The sequence below is a fragment of the Aulonocara stuartgranti genome (genome assembly GCF_965226115.1).
Source record: "Aulonocara stuartgranti genome assembly, chromosome: 9".
Taxonomy (NCBI): Eukaryota; Metazoa; Chordata; class Actinopteri; order Cichliformes; family Cichlidae; genus Aulonocara; species Aulonocara stuartgranti.
This window is the reverse complement of record NC_138960.1, coordinates 16304977-16331983: the sequence shown is the minus strand read 5'-3', so window position 1 is coordinate 16331983 and position 27007 is coordinate 16304977. Positions and strand designations below refer to the sequence as shown.

At 38.9% G+C, this 27007-nt stretch overlaps 1 protein-coding gene across 1 annotated transcript; it reads right to left on the bottom strand.

Moving 5' to 3' along the window:
• Positions 1-535: 535 nt before the first annotated feature.
• LOC309714197 (cadherin-10-like) lies at positions 536-26674 on the bottom strand. The gene is made up of 12 exons (XM_082546457.1): positions 26425-26674; positions 20491-20832; positions 14108-14402; positions 12088-12207; positions 10797-10964; positions 10474-10655; positions 9613-9866; positions 8501-8637; positions 8282-8403; positions 7151-7259; positions 6232-6483; positions 536-1297 (listed from the first exon to the last, which is right to left on the bottom strand). The coding sequence occupies exons 2-12, from the start codon at positions 20698-20700 to the stop codon at positions 807-809; spliced, it is 2340 nt and encodes a 779-aa protein (XP_082402583.1). The 5' UTR covers positions 20701-20832; positions 26425-26674; the 3' UTR covers positions 536-806.
• Between the last annotated feature and the right edge of the window lie 333 nt (positions 26675-27007).

Below are 27007 nucleotides of genomic sequence, written 5' to 3'. Positions count from 1 at the left end.
ACAATATGACTCAGCATTCAAACAGCATGAATTCAGTGTATGACAGTTTTCTACAACATACACTTTCCATTACATGTTACACCTATATGATGAAATGAATTCACAGTTTGACAAATAAACTGCACCAACCATTCACATGAACATTGCTTGTCAAACAGATATAGCAAATAGTATATAGGATGTCCATCGTTAAAAACATTTTGTACATGTACAGTATTTAATGGAGCTGGCTCGAAAAGCCATTCGACTCCATCCCTATCCCACCCAAACCCAGTCCGGTACCATTAAACATTGATAGTATACAATACTACTATCGCTCATGTCAATTACAAAACACATTGTCCACATCATTGTTCACAAAAAATCCTAAAATTCAAAGGCATCTTTACTGATTATGACCAAAAACAGTAAAACTTTGAGATTTATACTGTATCTCCATTAAGAGAAAATTCTGCACAGTTCAAGTCTTAATTTTCATTTTAGCATCCACATGTGGATAGCAGTGATTTTTGTTTAAGTGTGTGTGTGTGTGTGTGTGTGTGTGTGTGTGTGTGTGTGTGTGTGTGTGTGTGTGTGTGTGTGTGTGTGTTTATTTTTGTGCCTGCACACACATTTATGAGAATCAAATGGACAACTAGTTAACTAGCAGGCTAGCTAGCAAACTAGACAAACAGATAGATAGCTTGATAGGCAGACAGACAGTCAACTAGCTGGCTAGCTAACTGACTAGACAAATAGCTGGCTAGCCAGATAGCTAGATAAACAGACAGAGAAGCATGGACTTGGAAAAGAGAGACTATCTTTGTCTAAGTTTCTCTGCCAGGGCTCTTCCCTATGTACATCTCTGCCAACTTTTTGAATTGTGGTCCCCAGTTGCTGAGGTAATCATATTCCTGGTCCCCCTCAGTGGCAGCGGACTCCAGGGAACTGAGGGATTCTGCCAGTGACCCAGTGCCCTCATAAGCATACGTGGCCAGGGAGTCATAAGGGGGTGCTGTTGGATCTGAATCATTCTCCTGAAGCCTCCCATTAATGAAGTCCCTGACATCCGTGTTATCCTTTATAGGTGATGTCCTCCGAAAGGGAAACAGCATTTCGGGTATGATGTCCCTGCGTAGCTTGTTAGCATCCATCACCTCTGGGTTGCGCAGCGTGCCAATATCAAAGGCCTGAGTGTCCTCCTCTCCACCCCCTTCATCGTTGTAGCTGACAACGTTGTCTCTGACATCCTCTTTGGAGATGATCAGAGGCTCCTTCTTCCTCTGTCTCCTCAGGGCAGCAAACAGCACCACAATCACTACACAAGAATCAGCGGGAAATGCAGAGAGAGAAAGCACAGCATAAGATGTCTGCCTCCGAACATGTGTCATGCATTAAAGAGCACAGGAGAGCAAAGGCACATAGGGGAAACACATTTGCTACCAGTGACAAATCCTCAACACTGCCTCAGGCATTCACCTCCTATTATTGAAGATTCAGTGAAAAAGCTTTTTATTTCTTTCCCCCTTGAATGTTACATTCACTGTACAAAATGCACGATGGTTAGAGGACCCTTTTTCATTCTCTAACATGCATCCTCATCTTTTTTTCTCCCCAGTAGTAAAAGAGAATAGGAGATTGCAGAGTGAGCATGTTTTCAGTGAGTGACAGTTTTGGAAGAAATGTATTATTTTAAATTAACCTGCTATTCATCAGATAAAAAGATAACACAGGTAGCATAGTATTCTACTTCCATCCCACTTGGACGTTAATTTTAATGCCTTCAGGCTATATTGCTGAGTAGTGTACTTTAGGAACATTTGTGATTGACCAGCGTCATTTTTTAAGGAGATGCAGCAAGATATGGACCAGCTATGACGAACTGCTCCAGCTCAGTGCCTGTCTTTTGGAGTCAAGCAGAGGTGAATGAGACAGTCTGTCAGGGAGCTTCAAGCGCGAAAAGTGTTGGATAATGAGCAGATGTCATGATATTTTGCTCAAGAGGAGAGTGCAGAGTTTAACCTTCAGCACACTAAATTTGTGCAATGCGGTCTGCCCTGACAGAATTTAAAATTTGGAATTAAAGCAGACAGACACAAGAAAATCTGGTAGCTTGTACAGTGGGGCAAGAAAGTATTTAGTCAGCCACCGATTGTTCAAGTTCCCCCACCTAAAATGATGACAGAGGTCAGTAATTTGCACCAGAGGTACACTTCAACTGTGAGAGACAGAATGTGAAAAAAAAATCCATGAATCCACATGGTAGGATTTGTAAAGAATTTATTCGTAAATCAGGGTGGAAAATAAGTATTTGGTCAATAACAAAAATACAACTCAATACTTTGTAACATAACCTTTGTTGGCAATAACAGAGGTCAAACGTTTACTATAGGTCTTTACCAGGTTTGCACACACAGTAGCTGGTATTTTGGCCCATTCCTCCATGCAGATCTTCTCGAGAGCAGTGATGTTTTGGGGCTGTCGCCGAGCAACACGGACTTTCAACTCCCGCCACAGATTTTCTATGGGGTTGAGGTCTGGAGACTGGCTAGGCCACTCCAGGACTTTCAAATGCTTCTTACGGAGCCACTCCTTTGTTGCCCGGGCGGTGTGTTTTGGATCATTGTCATGTTGGAAGACCCAGCCTCGTTTCATCTTCAAAGTCCTCACTGATGGAAGGAGGTTTTGGCTCAAAATCTCACGATACATGGCCCCATTCATTCTGTCCTTAACACGGATCAGTCGTCCTGTCCCCTTGGCAGAAAAACAGCCCCATAGCATGATGTTTCCACCCCCATGCTTCACAGTAGGTATGGTGTTCTTGGGATGCAACTCAGTATTCTTCTTCCTCCAAACACGACGAGTTGAGTTTATACCAAAAATTCCTACTTTGGTTTCATCTGACCACATGACATTCTCCCAATCCTCTGCTGTATCATCCATGTGCTCTCTGGCAAACTTCAGACGGGCCTGGACATGCACTGGCTTCAGCAGCGGAACACGTCTGGCACTGCGGGATTTGATTCCCTGCCGTTGTAGTGTGTTACTGATGGTGACCTTTGTTACTTTGGTCCCAGCTCTCTGCAGGTCATTCACCAGGTCCCCCCGTGTGGTTCTGGGATCTTTGCTCACCGTTCTCATGATCATTTTGACCCCACGGGATGAGATCTTGCGTGGAGCCCCAGATCGAGGGAGATTATCAGTGGTCTTGTATGTCTTCCATTTTCTGATGATTGCTCCCACAGTTGATTTTTTCACACCAAGCTGCTTGCCTATTGTAGATTCACTCTTCCCAGTCTGGTGCAGGTCTACAATACTTTTCCTGGTGTCCTTCGAAAGCTCTTTGGTCTTGGCCATGGCGGAGTTTGGAGTCTGACTGTTTGAGGCTGTGGACAGGTGTCTTTTATACAGATGATGGGTTCAAACAGGTGCCATTCATACAGGTAACGAGTGGGGGACAGAAAAGCTTCTTACAGAAGACGTTACAGGTCTGTGAGAGCCAGAGATTTTCCTTGTTTGAGGTGACCAAATACTTATTTTCCACCCTGATTTACGAATAAATTCTTTACAAATCCTACCATGTGAATTCATGGATTTTTTTTTCACATTCTGTCTCTCACAGTTGAAGTGTACCTCTGGTGCAAATTACTGACCTCTGTCATCATCTTAAGTGGGGGAACTTGCACAATCGGTGGCTGACTAAATACTTTTTTGCCCCACTGTATTAGAAATTTAGTCACTCGAGGAACACACCAAACTCCAAAGCAATATTTTGACAGAAGGAAGGAGGAAAAGGGTCAAATTCATCTCATGAAAAAGGTTAGGGACAGAGGAGTAAACACATACACATTCATGAGGACAGATCTGTACTTGTCTTTTATTTTGCCCTCAGCAGTTTGCAAGGAATCCTAAGCCTTAAGTGCTTCTATCAAGTATTATGCTGACAGAGGAGGTAAGGTTCAGTGATGGTTGAAACCCATTACTTATTGGACATGCACTTAAAAAAATACTCCTACATGTTTTTTAAAATTCTCCTCAGTAGAACTGCTACTGCTGTTCCCTGACTGCGGATCACAAGGACTTCTGAAAGAAATGCTTTATTACTTAGGAAGGAGCATACAACCTTACCTCCCAGAGAAATACCGACTGTTTAGTTAAGTGGTTTTTTGTCTTAATGAAAGGTGCCTAGAAGCACCATTGTACTCCTTTTTGAGACAAAAGTAGTTATGTTTGATTGTTCACATTTTAAAAGGAATCCAGAAAGACCCCATGTTGCACTTTGCTACCAGTTATATAATTTAAGATATTTTAAAGATTTTCTCAGGGTCCTTGATTCTATTTGTTATCCATACCAAATGTAATAGTCTGTTCAAATGTCTAAAATTGCATAACTCCTTGTGTTCTCAATAAGCTACTTTGTACCCTCAATTCTCCTTAAGGAGAACATTACAGTGGGTATTTTTGGTGTTAGCGTTTTCATCTCATTTAGTAACACTAGTTTAACACGTAACTAAGTTTCCATGACAACTGGAACCACCTGGTTTAAGTGCTGATGTGTGGCATCCTTGTACTGGCCACATTTGTTTGCATGGAACATGGTCACTGGTATTACAAAGGCAGGTTTCTATTTTAAACCTTTTTTGTATAAGCCATCTTCACTATGGTTTGCAAGCTTTTTATGGTCATCAGCCAGCTCATATGAAGTAGACTGAGGCACTTCACTCTGTTATTGTTAAAACAATCTGTAATGTTTGACTGTGAAATACTTAAATCAGCTATTCTTTAGTGCAGGATTTAATCATTGTTTTAACATATTAAGATGCTAAGCTGCTGCCAGTCAAAGTGGAGTCCCTAGATAGAGTGGCATCTTTTAGGGAAAAAAATTTGGGAGTCCAACCTTTTAATCAATTCCCTGTTTATAATGGCAGACCTTGTGATAGAAGAGAGATTCGGTTTTTCGACTCCATGCGGCCACTTAACAGCATGTACTTGAGCAAACAAGTCACTCTGGTCCATGTTATTGACTTTTTCAGCCAAAATTGCCTGCAGCATGATGCGTATAAGGCCTGCCTGGGGTGATAATTTTGCATTTTGGAGTTATGGTAACTGCTAATATGCCAAAAGAACAGCAAGTTCTCAACATAACCATGGTAGCAATGGTAATGAGGTTGGATAAGAAGTAGACAGATAACTAAACATGTGTACCAATGGGTTTGATGTGACCTTCAAAGACAGGTAAGCCTCGATTTAAAAAAACAAATGAATAAAAAATCTTCACAGACCTCTTCCAAAAAACAATGAATAAAAGTAGGATCAGCCAGAATTCTGTTCATTTCAATAAGTGCTTTACTTGTAACAATGTTTCTTAAATCCAGTTTCTTTGTTGCCACGTCTCATAAACCAAGAGTTCTTCCATGGCAACAGATGTTCTTTAGCTAACCTGATGATGCTGTGGTTTTCTGGGTTTCCACCAGAAAATCTTTTACTCCCAGCAGGTTTTACCTGGATCTTATTTGCTTAAAATATTATATTGTTTTCTTCACAGTAATCTCACTTTAAAGTCTCCTTACTGCTTTTATTGCTCACATCTCACCCCTATATTACACTTAAAGCACAATAATGTCTTGCCTTGTACATACACCTTTACCCTCAGTGTTTTTCCATCAAGTGGATACTTAAAAATATACTGGTTTTCTACTTTTTTTTCCACTGTTTGATTTTTGCTCATTTGTAACTAGATATGTTACACCCCTACTTTATAGAGTTGTGCAACTTGTTAAAATACGGTAATAGAGATGGAGCTGCAGCTGTTTTTATTTTGAATGATTTATAATTGTTTTCACTGACTTGAATTGAATATGAGAACCGAGTTGCTATTATTTGCACTGAATACTGTTGTGCCTAAATGAAGAAGCAAACATTACAAGAATAAGAAGTTAAAGTTTTCATGATCCCATGAACATCCATTGTCAGTGACCAAACTGGTCACTAACACAATAAAGCAGGCCTGGCTAGTTACCCTAAAGGGAAGTTAGTTTAAAATTATTATTATATTTATTTATTGTTTTATTATTTTTGGTCAAGACTTTTTACTTCTTTCATTAGACTCACAAAAAGCAGAGAGAACCCCCCCCCCCCCCCCCCCCCAAAAAAAAAAAAAACAAAACAGATTTCATAGGCACCTTTAGGCAACTGCTGTTGTGATTTGGCGCTATATAAATAAAACTGAACTGAACTCAAGAGTGAACTTACTGAGAAGGATGATGACACAGAGCAGTATGGCCACTAGAGCTCCAGTTGTGAGACCATCTGAGAAGGGCAAGACCTCAGGGTTACACGACTGCATGTTTCCACGGCTGTCACAAGCACACACGCGCACGATCAGTGTGCTGGTGCTGCTCTGAATGGGGTAGTCGTTGTCAGAGATCACTACAGGCAAGAGGTACATGCTCATCTCACGGCGGCTGAAACCTCCCCTCCGTGTCAGGATATTGGCAGTGTTATCTGTGGAAACATTCAGACCTTGTCAATGACGAGATTTTAGAATAGCTTTCTTTTTATTTCTGTAAATAAAGGCTTTTATTATAAAAGAGCAAATTGCAGCTTATTAGGTAATTATAGACATCTTCATTCAAAGGCACAGTAACCTGGTCCAAGTATGAAGTTGTGTTTGTTTGTTGAAATTGTGAATATTTGTCCTTGTTATGAGTCTGTTATGTCACATTATCTTACAGTATACATGCCATTATTTAAAGTCTTAGACTAAATGGAGAAAACTGAAAAAACATGTAAAGTTTTCAGACCTGTTACTGCATGGCTACTGAACAACCATTGCATATCTTGTTTGAAAAGCTTCATGAGCATTTCCACTTTCTTGAAAAGCAAATATTTTCTATTGTAGGGCAGATAAAATTAAAATCTGTTTGTAACACAGTGCAGTCCAATATATCTGACTGTGAAGGTTGGCATTTCCACTGTGTTTATTGTGCAGTGAAAGATAATTGGCAATCAACTAGAGCTCTTCAAGAAAGAGTACAAAAATTACAACATCAGAAAAAAACCCTGTAATCGCACAAGGCTTTTGATTTTGAATCATTGTTTATTAATGAGGATGTATTTATGAATATTTCTAAGAGTAAAAATGGTAAAAAAAAAGAGAAGAATATTTTACCTTCCCTGTCATCAATGGTAAAATTGGGATTGGTGGGACTTATACTAAACACAAACTTGTGTCCCACGAGAGGTTCATCTGTGTCAACAGCACTTATTGTCTGAATCAACTGTAAAAAATCAGAACAAAAGGTTAGGGCAACGCATTAGAAAGCATATGAATATATGCAATTAATATCGTAAAACACTGGAATAACTTTTAAGACATTTGTCAGTTTCAGGATTTGGGATATTTAATGAAGCACAAATATGAATTATGAAGTAGTGTGGATGAGAATTGGTCCATTCACATGGCTACAACTCAAACTCTAAATTTAGACATTTAGACAGGGTCAAGATGACCAACTTAAGTTCAGTATCAGAATAGGGAAGAAAGGTGATGTAAGTGAATTTCCACATGGCATGGTTGTTTGTGATACATGGCCTGGTCTGAGTATTTCAGAAGCTGTTGATGTACTGGGATTTTCCTGTATAACCTAGAGTTCACATAGTATTTTCTAAAAAACGGAAACTATCCAGTGAGCTGCAGTTCTTTGGGAGAAAATACCTTGTTCATACCAGAGGTCAGAGGAGAATGGCCGGACTGCTTTGAGCTGATAGGAGGGCAACAGTAACTCAAACCAAACCAAGGTATGCAGAAGAGCATCTCTGAATGTACAGCAGCAGAAAACTATACCAGGCACCACTTCCATCAGTTACGATTAGCGAACTGAGGCTACATTTCGCATTGTCTCAACTAAAGTTAGACAATTACAATATTGGAAAAAGGTTTCCTGGTCTGATGAGTCTTGATTTCTGCTGCAAAATTTGGATACCAGGGTCAGAATTTGATGTAAACAGCATTAAATTTCCATGTCAGGTGCTTCCAGCAGGATAATACACTATCCCAAATAAATAAAGTAGTTCTAAAGCAGGGTTCCAACAGCATCCCAAGCCAATACAAGCAGCAGATTTAAATGTAATTGTGTCATGAAAATTGTGTCTGGGAACACAGTCGCATCTAAGTATTTTCTGTTGTGTGAATACTTATGCAATATATGCAGCTGACGAATTTGACCCTGTGCTTCAGTGCCATTTATATATATCCTTATTTTGCCCATGAAACCATGATAATGACGGAAACCACTGATACCTGTCCTGCCTTGACATTCTCACAGACAAATGTGTCGTAGGACATGGCAAACTCGGGGGCGTTGTCATTGACATCCAACACCTTGATGAACACTGGCACTCGAGTTGTCTGACGTGGATTATCTAAAATGATTACATAAAATAATTTCAGTTATTTACGGCACAGATGAAAAATTATTATTATTATTATTATAAATTGGATATCAAAAACAACAATTACTTATTTCTGTAGCCACCACAGAAATGTTGTGCCATTTGGATGTTTCTCGGTCCAGTGCTTTCAGTGTTGTGATGGTCCCATTCACAGAATCAATGTTGAACAGCCTCTCCAGATCTGTGTGTCGATCAATGGAGTATCTGCAAGAAATAACGTAGTTATTCATACCAGTGAGATAGAAGTGCTCACAAATCTCCAAACAGACCAAATCATGTTAACTCTACAACAGATTAGTGTTATTGTTGTTGTAAAATGAAGACCAGTTAAAAGTCATTCTGCTTGCACGGGGCTGTCTTTATGAGAAAAAAACACACTAACGTCCTTATCTACTTAAAATTGTGTTTTACAAAGTGCATTAATTCCTGCAAAAGAAACTGCTTTCCAGGCTCCCCATTGTCAAAAGATGATACATCTTTCTGTGAGCCTGCTCATTTGTCATAGTCACCTTTCATACACAAGTGAAACTGGAATATGCAACACAATACGCCATGTGGCATTGGCCAAGAGCAGCATATCTCTGTGTCAGAGATGGGCAGGCGCCATATGTGTGGAACGGCGGCGCTGAGCTGTGTGAATCGATACAGCAAATTAGGCTCTTTCACTTTGACTTTGTGCAGTGCCACAGAGGGCTTACATAATTCCGGGAAATAAACAGTCTGTATTCACTTCACAATGCTGCCGCCATCTTCCACTGGGAAATCACCAGGAGGGACCCATGAATAATATTCTCCCCCCCTTCTACACTGACACATGGCTTGGCTGATGGATTAGATTTAACTAAGTGGGCACATTTTAATCCTCACTCTATAAAACTGATAAGAGGAGACTTTGTATTTCGTCCATGTGTTGCTTGTTTTTGCATTGATTTTATTCTGGTATAATTAAATGAGTTTTGAAACAATCAAATTACTACAATAAAGCATTACACCCAATTGGCTGGTTAGGAAATCTTTGCTTAACAGGCCATTGATTGTTTTGCAAGTTTACAAAATTGCGAGTACCTAATTCCAGATGAAAGGGAATTTGTTGTTGTAGGCTAGGAAAGCTATTTGGCATTTTACTCAAAGAGTCTGGCACAGTGTAAGGCCTCAGCACTTCTGAGCCCTGTAGCATACTTGACTGGCTTGTTGTCAGCATCTGGGTCCCTGGCTGATACCACACCAACGAAGCTGCCAGCAGCCGTGTCCTCGTGCACCTCGATGATGTAAGGGTTCCTGGTGAAAATTGGGGGCTCGTCCACATCCTCTACCGTTACCTTGACCGTGGCATAGTCTTTGAATTGCAAACCATGGATGAACCTTGCATCCAAGTAGGTATTTTTCACCTCCACTCTGAACTCGTAGTCCCTCTTAGTTTCATAATCCAGTGGCTAGAGATGAAAGCACATCAGAAGTCAAGCTGTAGACGTTTCCATTTAAAAAGAAAGGGGGAAAAAAACTATCTGCCTCCAGGATTTTGATGTGCAATTGATTGCTTTTCATTTGTCTGCCTTTATCTTAATCATATTCCAAATTCTAGGTTACAAATCCAAATAAGGAATACTGATCTGGGGATCTTTTGAGAGAATTTGTAGCACAAATATTTATATTATTCCTTTTACTACCTTAGGGTGATTTTACATTTCAGTTCAAAAATAGGCTGTCATATTCTTCTTACATCAAAACTGCTAACTAATATCTAATCTGAAACTATGCTGTCCTGACTTACTGTTTGAAGTTAAATGATCTTTATTTTAGATATTTTATATATCTTATGTCAAATTAAAATCAAAACCATACTTTTGGGCTATATTTCAAACTTTTTCCCAAATCTGGAATATTCAAACCAATTACAAAATGTGAAATAATGTAACTACTTTTTTTGTCTGATGTTACAGCTATGACATTAGCTGGTTACTTGAACAGTGACTGTGGAAAACACATATAAAATAGTATAAGAAATAGAGAGAAACAGAAGATGAAATAGAATTGAGGTACCTTTTTTATTATGATGACTCCCTCCTGTGTGATTTGGTCAGTGATAATATTAAAAATGTCATGACCACCAACTATGGTGTACTCCATCTCAGCATTACGGCCCACATCTGGATCATCAGCCTTAATTCGCCCAATAGCAGCTCCAATCACTGTGGACTCGACAGCAGTCACACGGAAGGAATCTAAACATGACATTAAATGGGTAAATCTTTGGTTGCGTGCTTGCTTCATTAATCCATGATCATTTTTATTGTACATAGATACAAAACTCTTGTCTTAAAATGCTTTGCAAAACAATAAAGTACAAGAGGGAGGCCTCTTACGATTCGCAAAGCGAGGCGGACTGTCGTTTACATCAGAGAGAGTGATGCTGACTGTAGTGGTTCCTGAAAGCCCTCCCATCTGCCCAGCCATGTCTTTAGCCTGGATCACAACCTGGTAGTTTTCCTTGACTTCTCTGTCCATACCAGGGAGAGCTGTCTTTATCGTGCCTGGAAATAAGAAAAAAGAAAAAGTTAGTCACCACTTTTGCTGTTTTAAAGATACATTTTATTTTGAGAAATTATTTCCTCTCTTACTGTAAATGCGATGAGATTATTATCAATTCTGTCTCTGTCGCAACCATGTCTGCTAGAAAATTACATTTATATGCCTCTGATTTAGTTTGCCAATTAAGTTTCCAAGGGAAATCTAATTGCTGCCCGGATTATGTTTCTTGGCAATGTTTTTTTAGTGTCAGAAGTGCTACATTTGTATACCAGATGCACGATGCAGTACTTTTCTCTGTTTTTTCTTTTCTTTTTTATGATTACACAATATAAGCATTTTGTTTAAAGTCCTTAATAAATGTAATTTTAGTTTGGTTTTACTTACTAGAAATAAATTCTGTGACAACCTCTGTAACATTGTTGAGAACAATACCTTTCAGGGTCAGCTTATGGTTGGAAATAAGGAATTTTAACCTGCTTTGTGAATACAGAGCCCAGTTGTTGTGATCGAACTTTCTCAAATCATTTTCTTCTTGAATTATAAGATAATCGCTCTGTAAATAAGACAGTGTGCAGTTGTTTGTTGCTTTAACAGGGCTTGGTTGCATCAATCTCTGTTTCCATCTGACACTGAGTGAATGCTTAGAGATGAAATTGACATTGATCGTCCCATCTAGCTCTGTTTGGTACGACAGCCTATCAGCCCACTTCCCAAAATGTCAGGCATTACTTATATCCAATTTTAGAAATGCTGTACGTAAATAATGGGACTAATGGATTTGAAAGGTTTTGTCTTATTAATATTTTATGACTCACAGACAAAATGTTTGGTTTCTTCCATGATATATGCAAGATGAAAGATTACATGGCTACAAGTACCGCAGTGTTCTTGTAAATATTAAACTCTTACTTTCCTGACAGAAAACTCGAACATGAACACTTTTTTCAGCCAAACACAAACACAATTGGAAATTTCAGCTGAAATTAGTGGAAGAAATCAATCTTGCACTTATTTGGATTAATAACCCTGAGAGTCAGATGAATCCCCCTTCTTCCGATTTAATTCTCACACACATTGCAACACATTAGAAGCTGCTTCTAAGAGATCCTGCTGCGTTTGGCTTACCATTTTCAGAATCCACAGAGAAGTAGGGCTGTCCCTGTAGAATGCTATACACAAGCTTGGCACTGTTCCCATATGTTTGATCATCAGCATCAGTGGCAGTTACAGTGACAACAGATGTACCTGCAAAACAAACATCGAAAGTCAATTTTAATTGATTCTGTTACTGCGCTTATTATAACAAGACATGATCAAGTAACTGAGTCAACTTTTGAAATTTACTTCCATTTGTATAGAGAAAGTTTTCTGCAAATTTGACACTCATTTCCAGAAAGCCAGTTGCTCAAAGTGACCATTATTAACGCCATCAGTGCCCTGATATTGTTCGTATTTATTCGACGACCGGGCCTCTGAACAAAATCAATTTTCTCCAAAAAAGCAAGCGTGCCGAGATAGGCGAGTGACTAAACAGTGAATCAAAATTGATAACCTACACTTTCAGACTGTGATTAGATCTCATCTGGATCCACAGTCAAAATTATTACTTTGATTAAACCCAGGTAATGGGTCTAATTTAAATAGCAGTGAGACTAAAAAATGATGGTTTGTCAAGCCTTAAGGAAAGAATACTCTCTCTGTCTCATAAATCAAACCTGGTATGAAAAGATGTAGTAATAACATACACATTTAGTTTTTCAATTCATGCCATGCAGTTTTGACTAATGACACGCCAGCCCGTAGCCATTTTGCACACCAATTACTGTCATAAAATATTTTATGAGAAGCTGAAACTATAATAATAATAATAATCCCCCAAAAATGGAAAAGGTTTCCCCCCCTTTCTGTTAACAGCCCAAAGTGTGGAGAGATAAAGGTACAACTGACATGCTTTTATGCTCGTCTAGGTACAATTACCACTCAACTAAATCATTTTTATTTATGTATTTTTTATGCGACTGAAAGAGTGTTTGCAATTACTAATTACCACCAGGACACATACACTGGGGACTCTAAAGATGTGTCTAAAAAAAAGTTCAAGCTTCGAAAGAACTCAGTTCCTCTCAGATATGCTGTCACTGAAATCACTTCCATATTAAGTCCTGTATAATCCACCCAAGCGTTTCAGTAGTGCTACATTGCGAATACTGTCCTTGGCATTCAGGAGACCTCTGCCGTGTCCTGTTTGGGTCTAACGGTCTCCGTGCATACTAATGAACCCTCGAACATCTGTCCCACTTAGTCCCAGCACTGATAGTATAAAAGGAGGCTGCTGGTTTTTTTTATAGCTGGGTGACTTGGCTAACCAGTGTGTTCAGACTGAACATATAAGGAAGTTTATTAGTCCAGAGGTGGGTAGCGGTGACACTGAGCCATCCTTTGAAGCTAGGACGTCTAAGAAAAATGCATTATGAATTCCAAATGGAATATAATTTTTTGTCATATAGGCAATTGGGTTTTGATTTACCCTTGATTGTTCCCGTGTATTAATTTGTGGTTGCATAATTGAGGATTGATTTCAAGTTGCATGCATTACTTTCGTAAGCTTTGTTTATATTCATGCCAACTGGCTTATTTATATTACTTGAATGGAATGAAGTGGAGTGCAATGAAGCAAATCCTTAATTGGAAAGACTGTGACAATCTAAACTTTTAATATTTCTACCACCTATTAAAAATGGCAAATGGCATTACTTGTTATGAATGCCCAATGAGCCTGACCGCGTGAATAACAATCGCAAAACAGCAAATAACTGTGAAAAAAGTGAACACAGCGTCACATTAAACCAAACCAGCTGACTGATGAATAGTGGCTTGCTTTTTCTGCATTGCTTGAAAATTGTTTTGCCATATTCTATTAACATTATAATGGCATCAATTCTCAGATAAATAAATGTGGACTAATGGTTTTCCTTATAGATTTAGAAGCTAAATATGATCATTAGTTAATTGTTTAGTCCAATGGGGATGCGATTTTTCAGAGCACAAATGGCCAGTTTTATTTTGTAGCTATCCAGCCAATTAACAGTTGTTGATTTAATTTTGTCCATTAATCAGTGTTAAAATTAAACGAACCATAACTTACCCACTTCAGACATTTCAGGCACACTAGCAAAGTAGATTTCCTTTACAAACTTTGGGGCGTTGTCATTGATGTCATGAATTTTGATATTAAATTCAGTGTCAGGCTCCAGCTCTGCATTGGTGTTTCTGTCCAGAACCTTTGCGTTCAGTGTGTACATGGCTTTTTCTTCTCTGTCCAGCCTCTTTGTGGCGTGAATATCCCCAGACTTCTCATCAATCAGGAACAAGGTGCCTGCCCCATCTCCAGTCAGGATGTACTTCACGTTGCCATCGCCCTTGTCCATGTTGGAGTGCAGCTGAAAATCAGAGAGATCCATATTAAAAATTGAAACGAATCTTAAGACAGACCTGTACAAATTGCGTTATGTTGTATGGGTGTGTAATTGGAGGAATTGCACACTCTTCCGTCATGGACTTCAGGCTGACAAGAAAGCTTCAGCTTTCAGTAAGACGCATTGATTTTGTGTAACCAGTGGCGATAAAGTACAAAGCTATTTAAAATTTAATTCTACTTTTGAACACTTCTCCATACAATAACAACAGTGCTTCTCAATTGCTAACATCAAATGTAGTTGCTGTTGTTAGTTTTTCAAGCCTTTGGAAATGATCTAGAGAACTTTGCTTCTACATTTCTCCCTAATTAGATTTTCTTTAACTTTAAACAAGAAAAAAAAACCACTGCATGCACTACTGGTAGGAGGGAAATGATTTTTTTTTGTATTGCCCTCGTCTTTCTCAAGTTGGCCAGTTTTTCCTCTTTTGCCAATTTTGACTTTTGTTCCTTTGTGAAATAATTGTTGAAACTCACAAAGGAATCTGGTTCAGTCTTTGAAAATGGTGCCTTTGCACCCAGAGTATCAAGTGTGACGCACTCCATTACTCCAAATCAAATTAGTCGTGGATTTTTCTTCCAGATTGTGCCTTTGAAAAATGATGAGAACCTGACCCACAGCAACAATTGCTAAAATTAGTCACCTCTGACCTATCCATCACCTTGAAGCATCTCCTAAGTGTCACAGACGATGGTGGCATACTGTGACAGACACTTGATTCAAGCTCATTACTGTACTGGATCTGTCAGCAGATATATTTAGAGCACTATCTCATGGGTTCACATTTTAAATGACAAGTAGTTAGGGACACAGAATGTACGTCAGTAACTTATTAATATTAATATCTGCATGCTGTGAAGAAACTAATTATTTTTTCCTGCAGTTGGAAGAATAATGTCAACAGTACAACTCCGGATGGAAATCAGAAATGTATTACCAGAGTGGTAGCTATTCTCAGGTAGAATTAAAAAATAAATAAGGATGCATGTGAAAACAAGATGCTGTCAAGTTCAGATGAACAATAGACACAGCATTTGGCACTTTGTGGGGAAATATTTTCAAGCAGATGATCTCTATTATCCAAAGGCTATTAAAGAGAAATATCAGTCAGCTTGAATTTTCACATATATTTGCGTTCTGAGACAGTCTGTTCATTGTTGGTGAATGTGAGCCGTAGGCCAGTGAACCAAGGATTTAAGATGTGTTATGGATGTGAAAGCTGCTACTGCTATTGACTATGAATGACAGTGTAATTTTAGCAGCCAGGAAACTGTTTGTGTGAATTTTTGCATTCAAATAGGCTTCATATGTTGGCTATGCGCAATTGCACTCTTCAAAAAGAATCTATATTTCCACAGTCACCTTATCGTTAAAAATAATTTTTCATATATTGGCATATAGGTTATAGGAGGGTTAGCTCACTACGCATCACTGGAATCCTGTGCAACATAAGAAGAACATATTTCATTATTGATATTCAAAACTGTGACTCCTCGCATACTCTTGTGTGCTAACACTGTGATAATTAGGCCAGCGCAATTTCAGACCATGTCACACAGCAATTGCATTTTTTTTTCATCTTTTCATGATATTCTCACATTTTTTTTTCATCTGATTATTACCATATTTTTCAGGCTTGTTTGTTAATCCAGTTAAAAGAAGGCTGAGAAGCAAAAACAACAAACAATGAGCCATCAAAGGAGCCTAAACCTGTGCAGCCAAGCTGTCTCAAAGATAATAGGAATTTTACAGTCTTTGCAGAGCCCTGTATTTTACATATTTCCCTTAGTCTAAATTGAACCCCCACCCCCCACCCAAGCCCTTTCCCTGTGCACTTGTGCCAATTATTGGATGTCGACATAACGTTCCCTTCATAGCCATGGGTAAAAGAAACATTTTCTCCCCATGGCCATATAGATTTCTGACTTAGTGGAACTGCAAATAAGGAGGGATTCTGCACAAGTAAGCAATGTTAGGAAAAGATACCACAGCATCTAAAAATAATAGTGTTTCTGTTCTCCTGTTGTCAGCAAGGCAATGAGCCAAGAACATGGGATTTTAGGATTTTATTTCTTTTGGGATGTCCTATAGAAACTGCACTCAGTACTGTAATGCACTTTAATCATATATATATATATATCTTTTTTTTTTTTGAGAGAGGCATGAGGGGTGTTTTTTCTTGAAGCACACAGTTCAAGTGTGCTAGGCTTTGCATTTAACATGTAGCGTAAATCTAGTACAGCTATAAAAAAAAGAAAAACTTCCATTGACACTCTCGAGAAAGTGTGGCACAAAGTGTTTTTCACACAGCCCTTACAAAATCTAATGTTTGCACTGCCACACTATATTTGCAGAGATTTAGTGGCTCTCCTTTCAAGGCCTTGCAGCACAAACACAACGTTTTCAAGGCCTTACAACAGAAGCACAGAAGAGAGCCTTGATGAGTTAAATCGCCTTGCACAAACACTGAGGAATTGTCAGTAAAGCACCAAAATCATTGGCAATTCTTGTCAGGTCTCTGGTAAGCATTGCTTGGTGCTGCAAAGAGGAGATAGCAAAATAGAGTGTAGAACGGTTACAGAATAATCACTCGTCCTCCTCTCCCCCCGTCTCTTAAGACATAGGCAGGAATTCTTTACTATTAGAGCCATGTACTATAATGTGCAATATGTTGGTTAGAGGTACAGCTTACAGTATCTCTGTTGCGCTTTGTGTTTTTTGTAACGCACACAGGTTCGGCAAAATTCATGCAGAGGAGTGTTAAGCAAGGCCTTTCAAAAAGCCAAGGATACTTATTGTCAAAATATTAACACCACAAAGTGAGCTACCTTGAAAGTTTTAATTTAGGCAGCACATTTTGTCTACAAGGCACAAAAACAATGCAGTGTACCGAGCATTTAATAGGATTTTGTTCACTTCAGACACACCACTCATATGCTGCACAATCCAAAGTTTGCGCTTGTATTGCTCAGCATTGCAAGCGTTCACACTTCACAGCCCTGCTTAAGAAGTAGGGCACCACAGCTGCAGACAGTGAGTGCTCACACTCATTAATGCCCCCATGAAAGTCAGTTAAAATGAGATTTGGTGGATTTACACTTGGATTCTACACACTCGCGCTACATAGAATATATAAAAACATAAAGTACACTCTGCTTTTTAGCAACTTGACAACTGCTGCCGAATCTGGCTGAAAATACGACTTTAATAATGAAGTTATTTGTCTCCATCATCCTGTGAGGTATCTGACTGCACTATTCATTATGTAAGCCTCAAAGCTGCGTGTCTTTTGAAGTCCTGATAAGCAATATCATCTGCATTTATTATAGTGCATTTGCAGCCGTGCACTGCTTCCTTTTCAGTTGAGACGTGAGGCATACGAGTGTGAGACTGTTCTTTACATCACATTTGATTGCCATCACCAAGAAATCAACCTCAAGTGAGAGTTAGTGAGTGTGTGGGGGCTGATTGGAGAGCTTTGATTGAATGTGAAATAAACAAGTTCTGCTACAGTGCGCTACAAAGGCCATTAAGTGATCTTTATGTGAAAGACCATCGAGGCTTTGGTGGCTTTGTGCTGGGTACTGGAGTGCTTTTTACATTTTCTTTCTTCCCTTCATACCTGTCTGTCTGTCCTTCTTTGTCTATTTTTTACTTCTACCTTTAACATTGATCCGGCTTTTTTTGATTGATCTTTGTTTTTCTGTTTATCTGCCTTTGTCTGTCTCTTTCTTAAGGTCTCACATTTTTTTTGTATTAGTCTTGTAAGGTTACAATCTATATATCCAATTCTTTCTTTCATTCTTTCTTTCTCCTCATCTTTTGTGATTTTTCATATTTTCTTTTACAGTCTTGTGTTAAAGCTAAATCTTTCATTATTTTTCTTTTTTTCATATTGCTCTTTTTTTGTTCGTCATTCATTCTTATCATTCTTTTTTATTTTATCAGGCTATCACCATCAGTTTTACTTGTCAGTCTTTTGTATTGTATTTCATATAGTTTTTCCGTTTTTTCATATCAGTTTTGTCCTATATTAAATCTTTTATATAGGTCAGTTTTTTGGGCCATTCTTTGTATAGTCTTACAGTTTTCCTTTCAGTTTTTATTGTCAGTCTCTGGTTGCAGTCGTATATTAAGAGTATCTTTCATATAGACCTTTCCATCTTTGGCATTGTTTCTGTTATTTAGCTTCCATATGATCTTGTTTGTTTTTCATTCAGTTTCTTGCGACAGTCAGAGGGTCTTAAGTTATTTTGATCTTTCATATTTTTTTCTTATTTTATTTGCAGTTCTTGGGTTTTTCTTTCCTGTCCATCTTTTGAACAGTCAGAGTTACTCTCTCAGTTTTCTGTATCAGTCTTTTGTATATCTTTCTATATAATCTTTGGCATTGGTCCTGCTTTCTTGTACTGACTTGGGCCCAGGGGGTGCTTGGTATGTTTGCTCGATAAATGAGAAAAATTAGTGATTAAAGTAGGGTTGAAAGTAGGGCACTGATTAATTTTTCATAGACAACTAATTGATTGATCTTTTAACTTGTTCACTCTTAAACTCTCCTTAAAGGCTATGTGCCTTCATCTTAACTTATTATTTGTCTGTTTACCAGTCTCTGTTACCATCACAGTTTTTTCCCTGTGGTTAAACTGATGGAATTAGTGATTTGTGTCAGCTTCCTCTGTAAAGCAGAATGGCAGCGTGTGCTTGCCCTATTTTCCCCCTCCAGTAATTTATTATAGGCTCATGTTTTTCTGACAGTTTAATAGTGAATGATATTGGACACAGGAGGAGTGCGGAACCGGTGAGTGTGATTGCTGTCATGCCACAGAAGTTGGGTGCCAGAAAGCATCAAAGAGTCGAGAAAAAGCCACATCACACCAGTCACCGACATATCACTGGATGGCCCCATTTATAGTTAGCATTTCCTCTGCTGCTTCATCACATAATACAACAAGGTGAATTTCAGTGGCCTTCTTGATTGATATGTTTTCTTCTTCCTCCCTCTCTTCTTTTTTTATTTTTACTGTTCCTTTCTCTTCACCACATCAGAATGATGGTTTCAGCAAAAGAAGTTGTCATATCCCCCGTACTCAACCTTGCACAAGACACTTGTTTACTCCAGAGAATGAGGTGTGTGATGAAAGCCAGCTTCCTCTTAGAAAATTGGCTGTCGACAGTCACCTCATTTCCCTCCCTTGAGTTGATAACTGCAACGCTCCCCATCACACCTGTCTTTATGGTGCTAGCACGGGTGAGCTGACAAAGAACTGTCTGAAGTAGGTGGGTGGAGAAGAATAGCATTGTCCCAAAACTTTTTGGGGCGATTCTTAGGAGAGTCTTGCAGGAGCCGAGTCTCATGTTTTTGTTTGGCTTGGATTTGCTATGGTCTTGACCTGATGTTGATATTAAATTTGCACTTGTTCTATGTGCTGGTGATTAACAAGCTGCATAAACTCATATACGAATTTTGAAGTGCTCCTTAGTTTCATGGTGAACACATGTACAAATGCCATAGTTGGTGCCACTGTCTATTCATTTTTATTTCTGTTTTTCTTGTATTATGTATCACCCATCACTGTGTTCTTGTACATCCATGCCTATTTCAACAAAATAACCATTTCCTGCCTCCTCAAATTTGAAGGTAGGAATGGTCATATTGTTGAAAAAGGCTGGTCCACAGGCTGTTTCAGCTTCTATATGCTTTGACTTTTTGTCTCATTATGATCTCACAAAAATTATTATAAAGCCAGAAATGGTTGTTTTTGGTATTACTGTTAAAATGGGATGTTATTGTTATATTAATGCTGTCTGCCACATAAAAAAAATCTGTACTTTTATTTTAGCTGTAATAGTATGTTTACACTGCACAGGGTAATCAAGAAAACCATGGAACAAGTGAGGTTGTGTACACTTGTTTCTGTCTGATAGCTCCAGTAACTGTGCCTGTAACAGCCAGATTTCTGGCAGCCCATTCATCTTCAGCCAATTACATCAAACACTACTTCGACAAGCTAAAACTCCTATAATTAGTCTACAATGTGGTTGGACGTTTTACCTTGCCAACATATTGATGGTCGTTTCCTGTATATTCCTCGAGCAGAAAGAATTGATTCCACATCCATCCACGTTTGGACCGCTGAAGAATCTTACCATCACTCTCTGGCATCCCAAACAGATTCCCAATATTCCCAGGCGCAAAAGGAAGGGCAATAGTGGGCCAGAGGATAGAGAGCATGAGGAGCAGCAGAACTTGATTGGTTATCATGGTATCCAATCAGCTGGGAAATGTCCTGAATGACTTCCGAATTATGGTGATAAGCTTCTGAGAGGATCAGCACTGGAAGGTGGTGTCATCAGAACAGACATTGTATTCCTTTCTTTGATCTCCTTTAGATCCCTGTGAAAAGAGGAAACTGTATTCAAGAAAAAGACCATGACACCTATCTATCACTTTGACAGTATACAATTAAAACAGTCAAATAGCATGTGCACTTGTGAAAACAGCAGCTTTGCAAGCCGTTGTACTCTGTGTACAATGACTTTTCCTTCAGATTTCCTTCAGATTTTGCTATACAAGGCCAAGAGCTGCACTAGTTATTCAATCACCTTAAAAGCTTCAAAGCCATGATTTAATGTTGAGGCTTGTCTAAGAGCCGTAAGCTTAAGAATAAATTAATATAGTGTCATCATAAAAGAGTGTATATGTTTTTCTAGTAAAATTGAACTTATCTAATGATAAAAATAGAGATGAAGCTAACGTGGTGGAACTGATTTGACAAACTTCTAAGTAAATGATAAATGAAAGGCATGAAGTATAAAGAATTTCAAGACAATAAACATAATAAATGTATCACCAGATGACTTTGGTAATCTAAGTGCATAACCAATGGAGTGGATGTCAAGATCAAATTCAGTTTAATGAATCGTGCTTCTTGTTTTGTATCAAAATGATCTTTGACTTTGACATATTCATTATGTGATAGGGTTTAATGACATTCCTTTTTTTTTCTTGGAAGCAGTTATTCAAGTACTACATTTTTACTCTTAAGTCTCCATCACAGCAACATTCCCCAGAGACCAGAAGCATTTAGAAATATGTCATTCAATCGTGATGGCCAGAAAAGCAAACAAACAAACAAACAAAGTGGCTTGTGCTTTAGAAAACTACATAAACTTTAATGGAGGGACTACAACACCAGTGATGTATGAGTGGTCAAGCAGTGGTCGTCTTGACTTTAGTCGCTTTTTCACTACAGTGGAAACACACTAAGCCAGCAATGATTAGCCTGCAAGGAAACTTTGCTAGGTCCTATTAATTTTTCAATGGGCAACTCCACATCCTTTATTACCAACACTGGCATCCTATCGAAATCATCTTCCTGTAATCAGCCGGAGCAAATTTGTATATTTTTTTTTTTAGATGCAGATAATTTAAGTTTAGTAAATATGGTAGAATTCACAATCAGACATATCTCTTCCACACCCTGCATCTTAAAGGACTGTGGTGCGCTTTACTAATTATAACTTGCATTACTGATGATATGCAAACACTGATGAGATGCTTCAAAGACGGTGAGCATGTTTAAACAGCTTAATACAGGCACCTCTGGGAGAAGTATGCTTCTGACATGAGCAAAATATATTACCCCAACATCCTCTGTAGATTTTTTTTAATGTTCTGCTTCACAGTTGTTCACTTACATTTTACAGCTGCAGAACAGACTTCCACTAACATATGTATAAATGGATCGTCTTGCTAAAGGGAAGTCTGTCTTTTTCATCTCTTCCATCCAGTTCACCCTCCTTACCCACTTCCTCTCAATTTTTAGCTCTACTTAATTTTTGCATCCTTTACTGATGGCTAATTTCATAGATTTTTATTCCCTGGAGATGTTTTGATGCACTCCAAAAGGAGAAAATCCATATAGACATACACAGAATTTCCCAAACCACCAAAATTATCCCCAGGTGTCTGTCAGGCTTTGTGCCTGTGAAAAGGTATTTTGTGTTATTGGCAGTCTTCTTCCAATACTTCACTAAAGGCTGTGTCCCCACTCACTGGTCCTGATAGGTAATTTGGGTGTCTATGCATAATTGATGGTCTTTTGTAAGTTAATCCTAATAAATCTTACCTCTCTTCCTAAAAGAACCCATTTAGCAGTGTCCCTTTATAAAGGTTAAGGTACGAGAGTTACCCCAGCACGCACTCGCTGTGTACCTCAGGGAACGCTGTTTAAAAGCCCATGCGAGTCGATGCCTCTGCTTTTGTTCAGAGAATTTAAAAAAGGACTGTGAAGTAAGTCACATGAACAAAGGATCTATTAATGTCAGGGAACAAATTAGTATTATGTTTCTAATGATGATAGCGAAATGGCAAATTTAAGTACATGCAGTACTATGAATAGAAAATCAAAACATGTAGCTGATAGATCTTAATTTGAAACATTGTATTTATTCTCAGTGACTCGGGGAGTTTAAATGAATGAAATCTGTTACGTCAACAGTAATTCTTCAATAACTGATCAAAGTTTTTTTTAATGTATACGATATATGGATGAGGTAGAGGAGAAAGCTATTAAAACTATGTAATAACTCTAACACAAATTTCATTGACATGGTAGGACTGACCCAAAGCTTTTAAGAAACTATAAAGATGTTGAACAACAGGCTGCACATATGAATGAAATCCAGCGTTCTGCAAGTACAGAGACTTTAATTTTGTCCAAGTATTGCCGCAGTAATGGAGATGAAATGTAGATATTGTGGTAAATTGCTGATGTGCTACATTTTTTATGTTAGTTTCTTGCTCATAATGTGACATTAGTGTGACACGTGCATTGCCGAAATCAGGAAACGCCGCCTTGCAATTAATCTAGTCTGATGCTTGTGATTGCATTTTCTAATTATCATCCCAGCCTGTCCTTGAGTTTTAATAGCATTCTGGATATTAATCTTTGATGTGGTGTGCCTATTAAGCATTAGGCCAGTGTTTCTTTTCAGAATTCTTCCAAACACTCCATTAAAGGATGAGCGAGCATGCTGAATGTATGCCAGATCCTATATACGCAAACTAAATTATCCCAGCTTATTCAACCTATTAAATCGTGGAGTTTATTAAGAAAAAGTTGTTTATGATTAGATTAACTTGTAGGCAGCTTATATGGCTTGGCATTAAGGCACACAGATGTGAAGGGACAGAATTACTTTTAAGTGTTGTCTAGGGTTGTTATTCTTAATCTTGGCTAAGACACAGTCTGGCAGTTGCTCTGCTCTGCTCCGTTTCTGTAATCTGCAAATTATACATTCTTGTTTTGCTGAATAAGAATATCTTTGATCAGATATAAACTAGCTGTTCATCAGGATATGCTTCCTAGAAAAGCGCAGGCTTGCACATTAGTCTGTGTAAAATTTTATGCCCCCGAAATTGAACATGCAGGCTTGCCCATGAAGCCCAAACCGAGCACGCTAACCTTGCACTTTTATTCTCTGACGCTAGTGAGACAATAATTATAGATGCAATATGCAGCAGAGGTCTGGCTAGTAAACCTCTTTAAGAGTTCTCTGCATAATAAACTGATAATCCTCTGTACATGGGAGAATATTGCTGCAAACTTTGGCACTTGAATATGACTGTGGTTACTATTTATTGCAAATGTCTGCAGTGAATAGACTTGCCATGTTTTAATAAGTATATAAGGGATTTAGCTGTTTAGTGAAGATATAAGACACAAAAAGGAGTTGGAAACCGCCCTACTTAACCAAAAATTCATTTTGGATGACATTGATTTATCAAATGAAAATAGTCCCCCAAAGTAACACAATACATTTACATTATCCATGAATAGATGCATTGTTACATAAGGGTAGGACAACATAATAAAGACTCAGCTACACAAAAGCTACACAAAACCTCCTACCTCCTACACCAATATTGACCCACTTTGAAACCACAGACTTTTAGACCCCATCAAAATTCTAGTCTTATGTTGCACAATCAAGGAATTCTGCGCGTGAATATATTTTAAAAGTGCTGTGAATAAACACAGGCAGAGGTGGAGTAATTGGAAAAAGAGAAGACTAAGATGGAGAGAGGGCACAGGAAGGCGGCAAGGTCATCGAACTGGTGTCATGATTAGTCTTGGTGATCTTTTGTACTTACACTGTTTGTCCAAGGGCATGATTTATAGCAAGCAAATGCTGTATTTTTTGCGGTGACAAATGCTAACCATTTATGCGAGGTTGGTGCTAGAAACTAGTGTTATGTGATTGGCAGTTTGAGTGGCTCCAGTGATTGCTTGCCGGTATTGACAGAGCAGCACGGACAGAGTATAAATCTAGCATGAGGGGCGTTGATGCACCAAGCTGCTGCACCTGCGCAAACTTCCACTTGGTGGAGCCCTAGACCTTCCCAAGTCGGCCTCTGCCGGGTGCAGTCTTTGGCAAACCTCAGCAAGCTTTACTCATGTTTTGAAATCCTCAAAGCAATTTTGTGATACAGTGCACACTTCCGTGTTGAAAAGCTACTCTAAGGGGGTTGTGGATGCAGGGGCGTTATTCTTGAAAAGGGTGCGTTGACAATGAAAAGGTAACAAAAAGAGATTAAAAGAGGAAAAAATGTTTATGCTGAGATGCATCTAGGAGAGTGTAACTAGGTAGGAATGAAAGTCTGACCAAGTCATTTTAGACAGAGACCGGAAAGAAATTACAAATACTAGAATTTAATTCAAAGCGAGCTTATTACAGTTCCCATTTTGTTGTGAAAATGCACTCACTTCCCACTCTTGCTTCTCTGTTTGAACATATGTAGTGTTTTTCAAATATGTATTCATGTCTGATTCTTTAAAGCCAGCTTTGCAAATGCTCATGAGAGCCTCTTCGCCTCTGTGGGAGAATGGATTTCCACCTCTTTTCATTCTAATGCTGAAAGGTCGCTCCATAGCTGACAATAATTCAGGGACCGTGTTAGTGGCTAATTTGCACTAAACAATAATGGTGTTACACGGGCATCCTGGCACACACGACTAAACCCTCATATATCACTTTGGTGACTGTGAAGCCGTCTGCGTGTGAGGCAACACACTGAGGGAGTAGGCTGCTGCTGTTGCTGCTAGAAAGGCTGAAAAAGAGAGTCAGGGTTGGATTAAGTTTGTGCTGTGGAGGACATGCACATATACGTACACTGTAACACTGTTGGCTGCTCTTGTTGCGGTGCTCGAACACCATCATAAACACCTTCATGCATTTTTAGAGATATGAATGGTACAGTGCCTCTCCATCAAATCTGCCCACAGCACATCACAAGTGTGAGCCGCACTCACTGGCTTTCAGCAGACAGACAAATACATCTCCACACACACACATAGAGTCATATATACAGCAGAAGTGCACTTAGGTGTATGCATAGGCTATACTCATGCATATAAGCTATGCAGGCAACCATGGGTGCACAGTATGGAGAACATCGCACTAAGAATAAGTGACAAAGTTTGGATATCAGACTACTAAGTATTTTACATAGTCATAGTATCTTACAGGTACATATTATCTCCTGTGTGACAGGTGTTATGGGCTGAATATTTTACAATGTCAAAAAATATAATGAATTTTAAAAAAGCTAAAGCTTTTTAAAATTTTTTTTAAAGAAAGCACCCTAATTGATCCTTAAGTTTCATTTGTAAAAAGGCAAAAAAATTGGAATCTACTTGGATATCACAATGTGAAGTTTCCTTGATTTTCAAGTCTTCCTTGTACATTCAAGAAAATTAAAAAAAATAATAAAACATTTTAAGGTATACAAAAAATAAAATACAGCTAATTTGATTCAGCTGTTTTCTAGCTCTTTGAAGTTCCAACACTTCTTTTCCTGAGATATCCACACTGCTGCATTAGTCTGGCTTTGTCACAGTGCAAGGAGCAGATCATCCCCTGGAGTCTGAGAGCAGACAAAATATAAATATACCCTTAAACATTAATCAGAAAAAGCCCTTACCTTTGATTCTCACAGCTTAGCATCCATCTGTGTCACTGAGTGCACGGTACTGTGTTCCTACTCCTTAGCAGTGCTTAGCGGTGGAGACTCTGACTCCTCACGGCAGTGCTTACATTCCAAGACTGACAACAGCACAGCTGGTGCGAATGTGTATGGGAGTGTGTGTGAGTGTGTGTGCGTGGAAAAGAGAGAGAGTCTCCTGCTTACTTCCCTCCCTCGCTCTGTGCTTTGCTCTTTCTCTCTTCCCTCCCTCGCTCCATTTCTCCTCCCCGCTCTCTGGCTTCTCTCCCCTTTCCTCCTCTACACTTTCTTTCTATCATCTCTTCTTGCTCTGTCTGTGTCTCTCTTTCTCTCCCTCCCTTCCCTTCTTTCCTCCCCCTCCCCTCCTCTCTCTCCCTCTCTCTCTCCCTCTATCCCCTCCTCTCTCTTTCTCTAGCCGTGCATCACTTCTGGCGGTGGATGTCACCGAGGCTGAAGCTGAGGCGACTCTTCCCCTGATTGGCTGCCATTCACAAGTTAGCGATAAAGAAAAAGGGAGAGAGAAAAACGAGACAAAAAAGCATGGGGGGGGGGGGGGGGAAGG